Source organism: Megalops cyprinoides, chromosome 23 (genome assembly GCF_013368585.1).
Source record: "Megalops cyprinoides isolate fMegCyp1 chromosome 23, fMegCyp1.pri, whole genome shotgun sequence".
Taxonomy (NCBI): Eukaryota; Metazoa; Chordata; class Actinopteri; order Elopiformes; family Megalopidae; genus Megalops; species Megalops cyprinoides.
In genome coordinates, this window is record NC_050605.1 from 10,165,409 (window position 1) to 10,183,963 (window position 18,555).

The 18,555-nt window shown below is 36.4% G+C and overlaps 1 protein-coding gene across 1 annotated transcript; it reads right to left on the bottom strand.

The window, feature by feature from the left end:
• Positions 1 to 13,614: 13,614 nt before the first annotated feature.
• On the bottom strand, positions 13,615 to 18,250 carry LOC118770681 (tetraspanin-6-like). Its single transcript, XM_036518440.1, has 6 exons — positions 18,173 to 18,250; positions 17,683 to 17,748; positions 17,004 to 17,123; positions 15,516 to 15,590; positions 14,837 to 14,932; positions 13,615 to 13,791 (listed from the first exon to the last, which is right to left on the bottom strand). Exons 1-6 carry the CDS (start codon positions 18,248 to 18,250, stop codon positions 13,615 to 13,617), a joined length of 612 nt encoding a protein of 203 aa, XP_036374333.1.
• Positions 18,251 to 18,555: the final 305 nt, after the last annotated feature.

The following is an 18,555-nucleotide window of genomic DNA, read 5'->3' on the forward strand; positions in this document are numbered from 1 at the left end:
TACAGTGCCCTGCAAAAGTGTTCAAACCCCCTGTTATATCACTAATTTCACTGAATAACAATTAATAGATTAACATTTTTCTATATATGATATTTTAATTTACAACAATAATACTTTTAATGAATTACTAGTAAGTAACATGAGTTTTACACCACAAAATATTTTTTAAGAAAATGAAAAATGGAAAATGCTGTTTGCAAAAGTATTCAGCCCCTTTTGCTTTGGCAAACCTCAATTCAATTACCTTCAGGAGCAACCTAATTAGTGGTGGTCTATTGTAGTGTATAATAACAATGGTTCAAATGTACTGTAAATATAGGCCCACCATAAAGCCAAATTCTATCAGAATAAGAAACATTGTGACTACTTTAACTAAAATAATGCATCAGTTAGCTCCTTAGCTGGCAACTGTGCAAGCAGACTAGCTCAGAAAGCTAACATTAGCTGTTAATCTCTAGTGATCTACGTCAGCTAACGGTCTTTGACACTATTCACACCGTGGAACTATAACCAGACACCTTCTAAGGAATAAACCACAACTGGCGGTACGGCTCTATGTAATAAACTACTTTAGTGTGGTTAACGGCCCCGCGGCGAAGGAGTGGTTTATTCCACTTACCACATACCATGGCTACTTACCAAAGAAATAATTCAGCACTCATATTAAATTAGGCAACTATTTTATTATTTTTGAACAAAATATATATTACAATATGTGCACATCCGCAGAATATAGTCCATTCATATAGCTAGTTGACACACCCAAACTTTCAAATTTAATTATTTTTAAATGTACTATATTAGCCTACATTTAAAAATACTATACGTCACACATCTAGGCTTCAGCTACTGAAACTACAGTAACTTAGCCCACTAACTAGAAATTTCTGATATAGCCAGCTACACAGCGTCCGCTTAGCTGGTGAAGTGGATAACGTTACATTCGTGTCCGTCATTTTAAACGTACGTATGTGGAAACAGTGACTATAAGCTACATCGTACTCATTTATTGAAATTAAATTGAACGTTTCCATATATTGTAAAAGTCTCAAAGTCTCAATTCTTGCCAAAAAGGTTAATGTTATTTCTGAAAATTCTCCATTTTAAGTGGCAAATGTCACGGTGTATTGGCGATGTCACTATATATATTGTAAATTGTAATGCAGACACATTGCTATTTCTTATATTCTACAAACAATTTCCCTCATTTCCACCTGGGAATATTCAGGCATGAACAGTACAGGACTGTACATGAGGAAAGCACAGCAGAACATGAGGACAATATCGTCTTTGAAAACAAACATACCAAGCTGATGACGAAACCAGAGGCTCTTCCAGTCAGTACAGCTGCGTTCAAATCAGATCAGAAGCTTTGCAAAGAAAGGAATGCAAGACTGTCGGAAAACAATATAGGTCATTGTGTCGAGGAATATTTCTAACTCAGATTATGATGTCCTTCTTACTGGCACAACAGCAGCTTCAAATTGATGCATGCATGAGAAATGCTGAAAGGCTCTGTAATAATCAGTGACTGTGTGTGATCTTTGAGCGTTAAATTTATGATGAGTGTTTCAGTGATGTATGAGGAGTTTCAGTCTGATTAATAGCCTTAAGGGCTCATTTATATTGGATATTTATATTGTCCTCAATTAAGTGCAAGCTCCTGAGCAAGCTTTCATTCAAAGAAACACTAACAAATAAAAAAGTATATTTATGTATACTCATATATATATATATATATATATATATATATATATATATATATATATATATATATATATATATATATCCTGCTCATCTCAGTCCCAGCACCATGCAACTTTTTTTGCCTGGCTTTCCTGCCTGTTCCACCAGAATACATCAGTTCACTCAGAGTGTGGCTGCTGCCTTGGCTGGACTTCAGCCTCTCATAATATATCAATTATTGCTTCCCCTTGTCTCCACTGATTGTTACTGCTGTCCTTGTGAGGATCATAGTACAATAGTACAAGGAAAATTAATGTTGCTCTTAGGTACCATTACCTGACACCCATGTGAACATGGTAATATAAGGTAATGTTATCATTTTTATACTGTGGGTTCTCATGAATATATGGTAGTTATTTTCACTCTTGGGAACTGGTTTTCATTTTACGCTTGTATATTGGCATGGTTTTCAACTTCATTCTTTATTTGCTGGGTTACTAGCGGGTTCTGTATCGATGTTCTTGTTGCATCTGTCATATTGAATAAATCTGAACAAGACTGTCTGCCAAAATAAATCACAGAGAAAAACGATAAAGATAGTACAAAATACACAGGAAGGCAGTGGTCCTTAAAAGCAGAAGAATGACCTATTTCTATATCCTGTCCAAAAAAAAAAAAAAAAACATTTCCGTATTTTCATTTTATCCGTAGTTTCATTTCCGTATGGAACAACGCTCACTTTTCTTCTTATGTTTTTTAGATTTTGACCTTGTACTCATCATTCAGTGGGTCATGTCCATAAAACTACAAAATATCCCACTCCCTAGTGTTGTGTGATAAATGTGCAGGAAAGGCTTTGGGTTTTGAACTGCCTTAGCAATGATAGCATGCTTATGGTATTGCCTTGAATGACAATTACCCAAGTGCCCTGCTAGTTCTTCAGTGGAACATGCCACTAAAGATACAAGGGAAGTGGTTTTGTTGCACACAGTAGAATCTATAGCTCAAACCAGAATTCTATCTTTGAAAAGCTTTGTACTGCACAGCAATCACATTATTATATTGTCTTAAATTTTTGTGCATTACATTACTTTACATACAATTAAAGTAACTCTGAGAATGGCAGGTGAACATATTCAGTGGTAGATGAAGTAGTTGAGTCAGTAATGAACATCCATTGCAGCATATTGACAACCCATCCCCCTCGGATGTTCGCACACAAGTTATACACTCTATAATACCTCAGCATCTTACTGACTCTTGTAATACTTTGCGATGTGTACCTACTCTAACTTCACATTACAATACATCATTTAGCAGACTTACTCAGAGCGACTTCCAAACACTGTATTTGTAAGTCTTGCATAAGTCTGCTAAATGTAAAGTTACACAGAACAGGAACCTCATCTTTGTTTCATCTGTAACCCACATGCCACATTGACCAGATTAGTCACATTCCAGTTAATGTTTGTGATACATTTGTTTTTGGTTCGTTTGTGTTTTTTATTACAGTTCATTACAGTTTATTACAGGCATTATAACTATGCAATTAGGCCACTATTCAAGCTACCGTGCACTTAATTCTTAACATTGAATGAAGACAAATGCATTCTACAAAACATTTCATTCATTTCAGTGAAGGGAAAAAACATGCTGTGTAATGACTGAAAAGAGGAATTAGTGTTTCAGAGTGACGTTCATTGTGATTGCTAATTTGAACACATGTGATCATTGATCAGTCGTTCTGTTTGACGAACTGGCTCATGATTAACCATGGAACTGGTGTGAAGAGTTCAATTATTAAGTGTGAAAATGTTGAACCAAACCTGGAATAGTTATTTGCAGTGAGTTAATAATAATGTGCATTTTTGTTCACGTTGATATCACTATTTTAATCTGTTTTGAGATTGCATTGCAATAGTTTGAAGTTAGTTTCAGTAGTGAATTTAGAGATGTATCACTTTTTCAGTTTACTTACTCAAAAATGGTTCTTTATCTTGGTATTACCTCTCCTATGAGGAGCTGTCATTGTAGATATAGAAAGGGTACATGAGTGACAATTTGGAGAACTACTTATCAAATGTGGAGTCAATATGGGAATGTGCTGTAGGCATACTACAGTCCCAATACATTACATTATTTTCATTCAGCAGACGTTTTTTCCAGAGCAACTGGTTGAACAGTTGTTACATGCTACCCATCTATACAGCTGGATATTTGCTGAGGCAGTTGCGGGTTAAATACCTTGCCCAAGGGTACAGCAGCAGTGTCCCAGTGGGGAATTGAACAAGCAACCTTTCGGAGTGGTGCTCCTTACCACTATGCTATACTGCTACCACAACAACACTGTTGGAATTGCCACTGTAGACCTATGAAAGAATTTTTGGACAAGTGTAATCTACAGTATGTAATTCTCATGTATTAAAATTTGCCAGATTGGGCCTCAATTTAATAAATGTTGCATTGGATTGCAGATAAATATTTCCTTGAATTTTCTGGGCAGCTGTGTTGCATAGTGGTGAAGTAAAAGGGCTATTAACACAAACACTGCCAGTTTGAATCCAGGAGGGGAATTGCTGTTACATCCTTTATGAAGGTACTTAACCAAAACTGCCTCAGCAATGTGTCAGCCCAGCTGTATAAATGGAAAACATAAAGATGAATTCCATTGTATTTTCTCTGGATATGTGCATATGCTAAGCTAGTGTAATTAAACCAAGTGAAAAGAATGATAAAGCAACCACTATTGTACATATAGAAAATTTTTCTTTTATGCTGATGATCTACAATGTAATGGTCACTCTTGCAATAACTGTGCAAATCAGCAAATATCAATGTTTTTTTATTCCTTAATTTACAAATTCCGCTTACAAAAATACTTTGTATAACAACAAACAGAAATTTTGAATTTTGTTATCCAAAGTTTACAAAAAAAAGTAATTCTGTTTCTTGTCATTTCTGTTGGCTTAGCTTCAATCACAATTTGAATTCTTCCTATAAACCAGTGCTATCACTCCTATAGCCACTGGATCATTGGATAGGTTGGACAAAGGCTTACATGTGATTCTGCAGCATTATGTATTTTTTTTTTTTAAAGCATGGTTTTTTTATGGTTTTTCAGTATAAGCATTAAGAAAATAAAATAAATTTTACACAGATTGAGGAATTGAGAACATACATATGGGGATTTCTTGGGTATTTATGGGTAGAAACGGAAGAGCTCAAATGCAGTTCTCTATTTTTTTCTGATTGCTTTGATGCAGTAAAGAGGAAACCATTGACAGAAAACTGCTTCTTGAGACAAAGTCTGTTGTATGTGAAAAGCCTTAACTTAACCTTATACTGATAAGTAAATGAAACTACAAATAATATACCAAACGCAGAATTTATTTCTGAAGACCCAACAAAAAATAGAATGATTTTATTGGAGAAATTTAACCAAACAAAAAGGGCTCAGCTGTTAGAAAAAAAGCAGTAAATTCAAGACAAATAAAGATTCATTCTTCAAAGAATATCTTATGAATTTACAAAATAATAATGAACACAATCCATTAAAAATGTATGGCTTAATTTGCAGATCTCACTCATGTGCATCAAGCTTCTTTTGTGAATTTTACTAATAATCTTTACCTACGTCACAACAAATGTCCTCCTTAACCATGCACCTAGTGAACAACCTTTGCGCACGACAGATCCTGAGAAACAGGAAGTGATTATGAGCATCACCCATTGCCCCTAGAAGGGTGGACGCTCATGGGGGTGGTGATCATACATTTTCCACCTCCAAGCTGAAAAGACCCTCTCAGTGGGGTTGAGGGAGTGGCCGTATAGGAAGGGAGGTAAAGGACAATGAATTGTTGAAAGATCTGGGACCACACATGATCACTACTGCATAGCGGAGGTGAACATTGTCCCTAACAATACCGTATGTGACTTCTTGACCCTGACACACATGTACAAAGTTGTCCGGGAGGGTCAGTAGACAGATGGCAGTGGATGAATCAAGCAGTGGCCCACGGCCCACTACACTATGCTCTGTACACAACGTGATGATAGTCACTCCACATTGTCATGAGACAAGGTGATTGTATGCTGGCCAATGGCGTTGTGTCCACGCTGTCTTGTGTTAGGCAGGTTGAGGCCAGCCCACACAATGAAGACAAATTTTGGGAGATTCAGTGTTGCCTCTAGTTCCATGACTTTCGAGAAAGATTTTGATTACAAAGATTTACATGTGCAGTAAATACTTTATATCAATTAGTGTAAAACATCATGACAACCAGTCTTGCCTGAAATTCTCGACTATCCAATACTGTCATGACAAAACAATAATAAATCTCAGCTGGCCAGACTGGGCCCACAATTGGGAGCATTTCTCTAACTACCAGTGAAATGTTCCTGCAAATTCAATGCATTTTTACTAAATGAATTAAATGGGCTAAATACTTACTGCAAGATTGATAGATCCAGTCATAGTCACTAACACCCTGCTGCATGTTTATAACAAAGAGGACCACAATGCCTGAAAAAATACAATGAAATTCTTCTAATAATGAGGGGAATTTGTAAGGGCTATATTAGAATACAGATTTTTTACATTTCAAGTAAAGAGCATCCCTGACACAGGGCTATTGTCAGAAGCAGGGTGAATCCAAACACAGAGAGAACACAAAGACACAAAGCCTGGTTCAAAGAAAACAAAGTTTTCTTTATTGAAGACTCAAGAAGCAAAAGTACACGTGGTACAGGAGAGCATACATAAAGCATGGTGACTCAAGACTGAGCAACAGTGAAGGCAAAAGACAGGCCTTAAATAACAGACAACAGGTGACAACATTAACAAATCGACACAGGTGGAAAATATTAAATAAATGAGACAGGGTACAAACTGGAAGTGAGATCATCCAGTGGTTATGCCAGGAAGCAGCAGCCAGGAACCCTGCCAGGAAGTTATGGAGCAACCCTACTGGTCATTCTGGGAAGCAGCAGCAGCTGAAACCCTGACAACTATCTCCTTGTACTCCTTTACCTCAGAGATAGGAGAATATGCTCAAGATGGCTAGGAGGAACAAAAAGTGTGACTGAAACAAAGCTCCAAAATCCAATCCATGCATGAACAATATGCTGAAATGTAGTGCAACTGCTCAAATACTTGCTCTTCAGACTGTAAGGTAATGTGGCTGACACAATGCTTTCTATAGTCTCCTTTATCATGATGGTACTATACCTTCATAACTGCTGCATAAAAAAATCTTGTCTTAACACCAAATGTTGTTGGCTACCCTGCTGCACATCCTAAAGGTTTGAAATCTATCTCCCATAATCCCTTTTTAGAAATGATTTATGGATCACTGACTGTTGATAACAGCCATGCCCTATCATATGTTTCTGGTCAATATAACTGTTATCACAGGAGGGAGCACTATAATTTTGCTTTAGCCACTAGGTGGTAACACCTCTGACATCCAGTTCCCAACATCTCGACATGATACATTCCCTGTTTGAATACATTCATTTTAACTCTGCTAATCAGTTGCAGCATCAGCTTGCTGTTTCATGGTATAAACTCAGAGGTCCGTTACAGCAAGGCCAGCCCTTCACAATGGTATTGCTCCAGAACAGCCCACAGCATTCTGTTCAAAACATTAACCTGGATGAATAAAGGATTTATATGATAGGGAATGACTCTGTCCAAAAAAAGGATAAAGGATGCTTGAGGTTGATGCAATCATAAAAACACTACATTCAAAGGGAACAACACCACACTCTAATTTTTATTATTGTCTTTTCACAATCTATTTACTGAAAATTTTTATTTTAAATTACATTTTATAAAGAGTATATAAAGATTTTATATATGTATTTATAAAGGTTTTATACAGAGTGTAATGTTTGATGCTTTGGTCTGTCAATGGATCTGCTGCGTACACACTGCAGTGAATTGAGATTACAAGGGATTACAGCCTCTTATATCAGGTCATCAGCTCTATCCAGTTGTTTTCCAGATCTGAAGCATCTCTCAAATAATCTGTAACCTTTGAGGGACAAAAAATATTGATTTAAGAAACACAAATGTTACTATGACCTGAAATGAAAAAAAAAAACAAAATCAAGTAAAAGATCTAAAGAAACAAAGTGTTACCGTCAATATTAAAAGGAGTGATGAGATGAAAAAGATTGATTTTTCATCACCGATTATATGCAGCATTGAACAAAAATAAATTTTAAAAATGTGGTGGAAAATTTTTGGCTAAGTTTATACCCCATATGTAAATTGTAAGCATTGCCAGTATAAGTTTTTGATTTTAACCACTTTATTTTTACTATGGACAGATAATTTAATATGCTAACCTTAAATAAACTTCTTGCTTTGTTTGCATGTGAGTAAAAACTAAAAGGAAGGGTCAGAAGAGTACAGAAGACTGCGGGAGGGGTAAGCAGCTGTGAGATACCTGTGTGCCAAGTAAGGCTTGTTATTGGGGCTTAGCTGGAGACTGTCCGAGCGCTGGAGGATGGACCTTGAATGTAAGAGATGGACTCTGTAAAGGGGGGGGGGCTGCTGAACAGGGATTCTTCATGGAATAAAAGAGAGATGCATTTGGGTTTTTTTTTTTCAGAATGAATGGGTGAGAGTGAATGTGTGTGTTACTCTGCGTGGACCAGCCCAGTTTACTCTATGTGATTTGCGCACATATACAATAAACCAGTTGCATCAGACTCTGAAGATTATTTTCTGTACTTATTCTCTGTGATTATTTTATAACATTGTTTCATTCAGAATTGTTACAGCACAAGTGTGGAGGGAGCCTCCAGTCTATTCAGCCCACACTGGAAGGGGTTTTCCTACCACAAAAGCTATGTCCAATTAGGGCATATCCAGTAATATTGTAGTAATACTGTCTGAGGATCCATAGGTCATTGTATTTGGGTTATTTGGACTCACATTATAATTATTCAGATGGAGTCATTGATTGAAAAATATAGTCTTAGCTGAACAGCTTCACTGAAACCCTCAGGACCATGGACCACCACTATCATTTTCAAAAAGCAGCAGTGAAGAGTGCCAAACATCTGTTCTTTGACTTGATCACTTTTTCAGTAAATGCACTGGAACTGTGTGGGTTTGTATTTCCGTTTCCAGTAACTCCTTTCTTTATCTCTTGGGGAGGATCCCTGATGGTGAGAAAGTTTGCCAACAGACTATGCAGATGTAAAAAACCTGACAAACCAGAACTGTGAGGAAAATAACAGTTGTAATGCTGCCCGTGTGACTCACAGAGATTTGACAGGTTAATGAAACACAAGGCATGGCATGGAAATGGCAGCATATAAATGTGAGACCATTTCAAATTATCTTTTTACTATTGAAAATATTTATTTTAAAATGGATTTTGGAAGCTCACACTTTTTTCAATTAAAATGTGCTTGTTATCACTATCCTATGAATATTTTCCTATGAACCATGGGAGACAGGATTGTGAAAGATAGCAAGCTTTTCACTTTGTGAAGCAGGTAGTTACAAGCAAGTAATCTGATCCCATTTATACTGAAAGCTGTAACATTTTGGGGATTTATTTCACCCAACTAACAGTGCATTTGCCTCTGAAACTTAGTTGGGAAGATGCACTTTGGTTGTACAAGGTCATAGTCAAATTGTAGTATGAAGAACATATTTTGCTGCATACTCTTTTTAAATGCTTACATACGCTTTTTAAATATACTAATAGCATTTAATTAACTTCTTTAATAAGCATCTTTAATGATGGTTTTGATAATGCCTTTTATTGGTCCAGATATAATAATATATGACCACAACCACTTCTAGCACTTCTAGCACAAATTGTGATACATGAAATGCAGCTTGGTAGCTTGTTGTTATAAGACACTATACAGGACCCTGTTAGTGAGCTAGGTCTTAATTTTTCAGTTCTGTACATCTGCACTTAACTTGCTTTTGTTACTCAGCAGTTCTGCCAAACCTTTGTTTGGCAGAACTATTGTTAGATGGCCCCTTTTCATTTTGTAAATCATGTCTAATATAAGATCATAAATAAATGTGTAAAATGTGTATATGCCCCTTTTGAGCCAAAATAAAGCCTTGTTATAGTTATCAAATGTAAGTGCTTTTCAAATATGAATTGCGTAGGGAAGCGCAGTAGTCTGTTTTGCTGAATGGCTCAGAGTAGCAGTTGGGTGGGTGGTAGATGGGCGGTGGGTAGGCAGTGAGAGGTCTGGGATCTTCACTGATGGTGAAGTCCATTGCTGCAGTTTTGTTTTTGACTTGACAGTAGAGAATCATTGAAAGTATCATCCCAATGAGCTAGAGGGAAGGATACAAACACAATTTTTACATGTTTACATTCATTGCTGAACATCTGAAATTGTATGTAGCATGATATGTGCTTACTGTATGGATTATTTTCAGCATTGTGGCTGAACTATGGTCTTAACCAGCCATATGTCTCTGACCACATGTTGGGTGACCTCCCCCCAGCAGCAAGAGCAAAGTGACGGGGTCAAATTTTAGACAGAGCAAAAAAACACCTACCACTTGTTCTAGCATCTCTCCAAAATCTCTAAGGCAAGAATGAAGTGGAAAGTCCTCCAGGTTATGATGGGAAAAGAGACAAGTCCTCTATCCTGAAAATCCTGCTGTTTTAGTAGCATGCCCATAATTGTGTTTTAAGGTTACATGAAGAGAGAGGTTGTACCTACCTGAACTCACTACTACAAGTCTGTGTTCCCTCTTGATCACCACGCTCTGCTACTGAATGGTGTCTGGTGGACTTACCACATTGCAGCACAAAATCGCTTTAAAGAGCCTTCATCGCTGTTGTCCCCTGATGGTGGAATGAACTTCCACTCGTCATCCATTCTGCTAAGTCCCTAACTCTCTTTAAGAAAAATCGGAAGGCACAGCTCTTCCGCGCTCACCTGAACCCCAGAAACTCTACTACCTAAAGCAATTTCATAAAGCAATTGTAAATTTTGTTTTCCATTAAAAAATACTACACGGTTTCATGCAATTTTAACTCTACCAGCTAGCTTGAACCTTGTCTGGCCAACTACTGAAACGTGGTCAGGACTTCTAATATTGTTGACTCCTTATGTGGCTTTGTAGTCTGCCTCACTTGTAAGTCGCTTTGGATAAAAGCAGCTGACAAATTAATCAATGTAAATGTAAATGTAAATACCTCATTCACAGTAAGGGTTTATGAGACTGATTTTGCTATTAGAAAATATTTTTTGGCTACTTTGAAGAAACTAAAATATGATATCCTTACTTTTATTCTAAAATGTAGAAAGGTTTTGACTGGTATTATATATACATAAATACATATATAATGATTAAAGAAAATAAACAGGTCCACAAAGTATGTCCTGATTTTATTATCGAAGGGTTACGATATTAATATATAAGATGGTCTATCAGTGCAAGCGCAAATGAAGATGACAAGTTCATAATCTTTAACAGACATTTTTAACATAAGGATTAGTTATAAAAAACATGGTATGGTCTTTATATATTCAAAAGCTGCATCCAAGGCAACTGCAAATGTAAGTTGCTGGGAAAATATACATATCCACATAAATTGATAATATGCACAATTATGCAAAATGTCTTGTGTACACAACTACAGATATGGGATGTCCACTGCACAACAAGTTAGAATACCTCTTTGGAAGCACTCAAGTTTATGCCTTGTGAGAGGGGTCATACTTGACTCTGCCAGGGGTATTGTTGTTAAACAGTGCTGCTTCTGCTGCTTGCTGCTTGTGGTGCTTATGGAGATTCGAAGCCAGAATCACTGCAAGGACCTGCCAGGGAGACAAAAAGCACATCATTTTGTCCTTAACTGAGAAACAAATTTATGGATGTGTTACCCCTTTTTTGGGAGAACAGCACAATAATTTGTAAATATCAAAATAAAGAGCTCTGTGATTAAATTTGGTACTCAAAGCTAAGGAAAAAGAAAAGCTCTGTTTTTTTTTAAATATTGCAAAATCTAAATATATATATATATATATATATATATATTGTAAACATATTGATAAATTAGATCACAAAGATTAATTAATTAGATCACAAAGAAATTAATGTCACATCCAACCCTTCCAACAGCATCTCCTAACACTGGGACACCTTTCTCACTATAATTGTCTGCTGTGACATGTGACACTGTTGGCAAGGTTGGATGACACGCTAATTTACATAACACGTAATAACATCTGATACAGTGCATGTACAATGCACAGTGTATTAAAAATGTTTACTGCAGCCATTATGCCATACTTGTGTAGCATATCCTTAAGTGCTAAGGACAGAGCTCTGACACTAAAAGGGGACTGATTATGTAATACCATTTCATGCATTTCATTTGAAGGTATATATATATATATATATATATATATATATATATATATATATATATATATATATACAGTATATCAAAATTAACTATACCGTGACAGCAGCAAATGTAAAGGTGATTCCAAGCACAAGCTGAATTCCAAAGTTCAAGATATTCAAAATGATGGGACCGCAGGGCTGAAATGAAAATTGACAACAGACAAGATACACTCAGGTTCCAAAAACTGAAATCATAATGCTGAAATGACTGCAACACTGTGGAAATGGACAGCCATTGGCTGTCCTTTTCCCTACCACTCCCTTCACTATATCAAGTGTTAAAGTATGTTTAGGAATTCAATTAACTTGATATGCAAAAATGTTAAATAAAAAAAGGATTTAAACAGCTGGAACTGAGAGAACCCTGGTATTTCAAAATGCATATGCGAGATCCTTTCAAGAGAAATTAAATTGCATGTGTAAATGTCGGCTTAAGAGAATGTTCTGATGTGATGGTACCGAAGCATAAAAATCATTCAAAATCATCACCTTCTTGTACACTTGGTATTCCGATACCTCAGGGTTGCTCTGACCTCTGTCCCGATTGTACCACATGTGTGTCTGATGGAAATAACAACAACAACAAGGCTCAAGACTCATCCAGGCCTACAGAATTAGTTTGCATCAAATAAGACATGAGCCCAGAGGTTGGTGCTCTTCAACTCATTCCGAAAGTCAAATGCTAATTTGACTCTCTTCAGAATGGGGAAAAATTTAAATAACAATTAAGCATTTAAAATAAGTGATTTGAGCCACAAAAGACAACCTTGCTCTCTTTTCTGAAAATGATAAATGGCCTATATTTCAATTATTCAGTTTGTGACCTTCTTGCATACATTGCAGTAGGCTTGATTAGTTATGGAATATTTATTTAATATTTTGTTAATCTCATGATAAACATCTGTAAGAGAATTATAAAACCCAAACAAATTTCTGGTTATCTGACTCTCTTTAACTTCTAAAAACAGGCTCTGAGCATTTTGCACATTCTAGAAGGTTGATTGGCTGGTGGTATTTATTTTAACATTCTTAAACATGCATGTTCATTACAGTAGTTATTTGGGTTAAATGTAAACGTTATGCATGTTCAACTGATATCATTCTGTAGATGAGTTGCTGAAAAAAAAAATGGTATGAAATGTTATGTCAAGATGCCAAGAGATGTTTTACTCTCAAACTGGACAGTCAACTGTTGACGAGCGGTCAAACAAATCCAATTAAGACTATGGACAAGCGTTCTGTATCTCAGAAACTGCTAAATTTTCCTCTGCAAAGTAGTATGTTAAGTTAAAAAAAAAGTATTGTAAACAATATGACATTGCAATATCCCACATCGTCCACCAGAGACAGTATCCTCAGATAAAAACACAAGTACCCTTACGGTAATCAATCAAGAGTAATATATTGTGTTTTGGTAACCGGAGACATTGTGTTTTGACAACAGTTTGTACAGAGTGCTCTGTGCATTGTAAATCAATATGTCTCAAGCTCCCTTTTTCCAGGAAGAAGTGCTCGGGTCAAACTAAGCTGCAGTAAATTTTACCCCCACAGTGGAGTATTAAACCAACCCTTGTGTCCTCCCGCGATATGTTCACACATTTTGATGCTTTGTCTTCATAGTGTGGGGGACAATGACATGACTGTGGAACTGAATTTCTCCAGTCTTCGTAACTGAGGAGTCCACAGCATTCTGCCTATGGAAACAAAGCATATGTTCAGGATATAAAATATATTAATGATGTCAATGTTTTTGGCTCTTAGGGAGCCCTATTCCCTAATCTTTTGAGGTTTACATAGCTTTACACTCACTTTAAACTTAAGTCAGTCAGTGAGCTTTCATGTTATAAAACATAAATCCTGCTCCTGTTAGCTAGCTAGCAATTGTAAGAACTCCCCAATGAATAGTAAAACATAGCGGTTCTGCCTTTTTACACGACCAAATGGAGGTGTATTTGCTATCAACATTCTAGCTGTATGATGCAAATATAGGATACTCTAGGTAAATGTAATCTCCTCTCTTTATCTTAATCAAAACAATTTCAGTACAGTTTAAACAACAAATCATGGTAATCTTGGGACTTGACATTACTACATGGAGTTGGAATAACTTAAAAAATTAAAATATTTAAATAACTACTAGCTGTTGTTAATAGCAATTGTACCAATATCAATTGTATAGCTTGAGGAAGCCAGAAACTACACTGATTTTTTTGCCCCCACTCATGCAAACATGATCAACAGTCTAGCTGTGTGTATTTTCTGTCAGAGGACTCTGTCAAAGCTTACCAGGGAAAGCAGGAAAAAAATGTTTTTTTTTTTCAGCGTGCTTGGTAATGCAGAATAAAGCAAAACATAAGGGTGTCTGACTGTGGTGCAGAATATTTGAACTCAAACTATAGTAGTGATGCTGAGCTACAGTAGTCAAGCAAGTAAAGCAATTTGCAGAACAAGGTACATGAGCCATGCCTTGATTAATCTAAGAAGAATTCAGATGAGCTAAATAGTTAACCGTGCTCACTTTCTTGCTTTGCTCATTAGTCATTGGCTAGATGGAATATTCGACATGTTTCTACCCATTGCAGTAATTCAGTAATCATGTCAATAATAAAGATGCTGGATATATATTTTGCCCTCATGCAGCCTGTGTTTCTGTGAGCTTCAAAACTAAGATTGGTTAAGGTGGCTAAGGTATAAGACTCACTGACAGTAAAAAGATGTAGAATGTTGTTTATAGTTTACCAGTGTCTGCAGTTTATTCATATTATCCTGGAACTTGGGTCCTTCTCTGTCCAGTGGAATCAGTCCTTGGAATTCTGTGTTCATGAAATCTAGCAGCTTGACAAAAACAAATATCAAAGTCAACGTTTGCTCTGTTCCAGGCAGAGAAGTACATATATAAATTCCTATATAGGAGATTCTTCAAGAATGGTATTGATGCTAGCATTATCATCTCATTCACATGCTAAAATGTGAAATTTACCCACAGCACTAGCAAATTTATCAATTACATTAACATACTTAGATCTTTCATTTGTTTACTGATGGATTGCTTTTTAATGAATTCATTAATTATTTCAAGCATTTCAGCATTCAAGCTGGTTCTCTGTCACTACTTACTTGCCCACACTTGCTGACAGTCATGAAACTCCCAATTTTCCATGTAGCATGTAGGCACGCTAAGCTGCTTTAATAAACTAATGATGTTTAATGTTTTTTTTTTACATTTGCATAGTCTGAGAGATTAGTCCTTGATATTTCTGTTTTCTCTTCTTGATGCTTAGTTTGTATGACAGACTGAGCGAACATAAATGCATAAATGTATCTAACTGAATTTAAGATTTAAATGCAGTACTATTGTTTTTCATGATTGCTTACTTGTATTATCTAATTTAATACACACAACACATTTAAACTGTACCTGGGGATGGAGAATAGCCATGGGGATTGCAATCCATAGAATGATGAAGAAATCAATTGTCAGGAGAAAGACATACTACAGAGACAGTTACGAGTTAGTACCAGAGCAACATTTAGAGTGAAATCTAATGGTTCATGCATGCCAATTGCGGCTTTAATGGTATTAATTATTAGAGTGCAAATCTGAAATTAATCAATCATCAGACATGCACAGAATGCAGTATTTCAGTGGTCAGACTCTCAAGAATAATGTGTCTGAAACTAGGGATGTGAAAGTATAGGAGCTGGTGTACACCAGCTCATCAGATAGCAATTCAAAAAAAAAAAAAAAACACACCACTCTTACACAGTCTTACCCAAACACGTAATAGATCCCTTCAAAGTAACCAATTAAAGCTTGCTCAGTATGTGTATAGTTTTAATAGAACTGATTTCACAAATAATAGTCATCAATAGCCAATATAAGTCAGTAGAATATTCTGCAAAGTAACACTCTAAGGATATCATCAGTTAAACAAACATTGGTTGGTGAGCTTGTCATAACTGTGCATAAATAGTCTGTTCTCTGACTTCTGTGCAAATATTACATCTTTGTTTTGCAAAACATCAAACTAGTATTTGATGGCCTATTGGATTTCAAGCCTTGCTTTAAAAGCATAACCTTCAAAAGACTGATGACATCTATGGTGAGTGAGAAAAGATTATTCCCACCCTCCATAGCCTCCATGGCATAATAAATTAAATATCTGTTTCCTGCAGACAAGTATATTGGAGTATTTGTGTTGGCACATGCCTGGCCTAAGTGTTGAAAGCTTAATATTCAATTAAGGACTCTAATGTTAAGGTCAGAAGGGGGGAAATATATGCTTGCCAAATGCACACTCCAATTGTCAGCATTGTTTGGTTTAATTCCCCCACCTTTCACCACTTAGCAATAACCAGTTTTTGCTAGTCTGTGAATGTGGGGTGATCTGCTTTTTTAAAACATGTGTTTAGAGGGAAAAACTCATCTTATATTTGTGTCAATGTGGCATATTACTCATTTGTAACACCAACATCAATTCCTCTGAGGAGAATGAATAATCTAACAATGTTCATGCGCTTTTATAACAATAATATCACTAAAGCTCCGACACTACTGTTAAATTTAGTAAAGGTACAATACAGAAATCTTGCAATCAACCATTGTCAATTGCCACTTGTCAAACTAAATACAAAGTGTTATTATATTAACTTTAACTGACAAAACTTAAGCATGTTTCATCTTTGCCTTACATAGCATTGAGATTAATGATTACTGACATTAACAAAAAATGTGTAAGAAACAAACTAATAATAAAAAAAAAACTTTATCATCACTTAAGTGCATCATTCAGAGCTGATTAAAGTGTGTAGCAGTTTACAGAGGACAGAGCAGTAAACATAGGTACAGAACCTGACCCCCATGCTTTTTTGCATCAGTCATTCAGAAGTGATTCCAAATATTTACCAGGAATAAGGCCCATTTCTTCTTTTTAAAAACAAAGCAGCCTCCGAAAACAGACGCCATTATGGAGACTGATCCACAAACAGAGGAAAGTATCACTCCAAGGGTGTTATCATTCCCAGTCTAAAAATGTACAGATGGATATACACACAAACGATGAGTGAATTCAGAGGTAATCAAGGATAAACATGTGCCAGGTTTGGGCTATTTTGAACTCTTACCAAATGGACATAAATATTTTTACTGGCCCTTTGTGGGGAAATCTGATTACTATAGAGCTATGTCCTTAACTGTAGGCATTGAACTGAGTCCAGTTTGAATTTAGTTGTAACACAAGTCAATAGTTGCATTCAGTAATTTAGCAGATGCTTTTATTCAGAGAAACATGCAAAGAGTACAAAACGAAATCTAGTAAAGACACAGAAACAACTGTGTATACAAAACAAAACAGACAACATCAGAATACTGAACACTGACTTTACCATTCTCAGTCATTAACATGAGTATAACTGCTACGCGAAAAAAAGAAAAAAGTGTAGTACTTGTATGACAGACTCTTTACCTAAATTCATCACTTAAGGGATATCTCTTTGTTTTTACGCATCAAACACTGCCAACATACCACTGACCTCTCTCGTCTAATTACTCTTTATAACATTCCATGTACCGCATAATCTCTTACCTCATCCGCTTCATCTGTAAAATTACTGGCAGCTATCCCGAATAGCAGTAAAATGCTTCCAAAAATCTAGAAGGCAAGATGTCAGATTAATCAGATTGGTTTTCTCTCGAGCGTGCAGTAGACATCGGCATGCTGTAGTTATTTGTTTACTGGACAACAGTGAGAGCTCTGGGGTGCTGATCACCCGGACCAAAGATATAAAGCTCAGCAGGCTGAGTGATGCTGTATCACAGTGGATTCTTATGCGTGGAACTAAGGTGTATTTCTCAGATGAAGATTGCACCTTCCCAGATCAATATACCTGAGCATTGATATCATGTTTTGAGCGCCTACAGCAGGCTCTCAATAATCCTAGTACAGGTAACTCAAGATTGGCAAGGTCAGTCTTGAACAATGTGTTCTGTTTGTCTAAACAAATATTGAAATCAGAATAATTTTTTCCTCATTCCCTGACTCTAAGCACAGCTAGGTGCAATGAAAATGCACTTACCGCCAGTAAAATATTGATCGCAATACTGAGTCGTTTCAGGCAGATGTAGGACACCATCATGAGAGAAGGGCTAAGCATAAGCTCTGGGGACTAGACTCAGAGGTTTAGCTCTGTTTTGAACATTTTATGGGGCAGTGCTGGTGCTGAATTATGCTGTTTACATGGACAGCCCTTACAACGGTTCACTGCTACATTGCCAAATTTGGTAAGCTGTGGCCTGTGATGCTACTGTCAGAGGAAGGACTTCCTGTACATCTAAAAAAGTCTGTGTGTAAATAAATGAAATGAAGCAATAGCAGACCTTGGCACTGGTGTATCTTTACACTTATACCTCTTTCAGGAAAAAAGTAATACACTATTGTGTCCTTGCTTGTCATAACTGA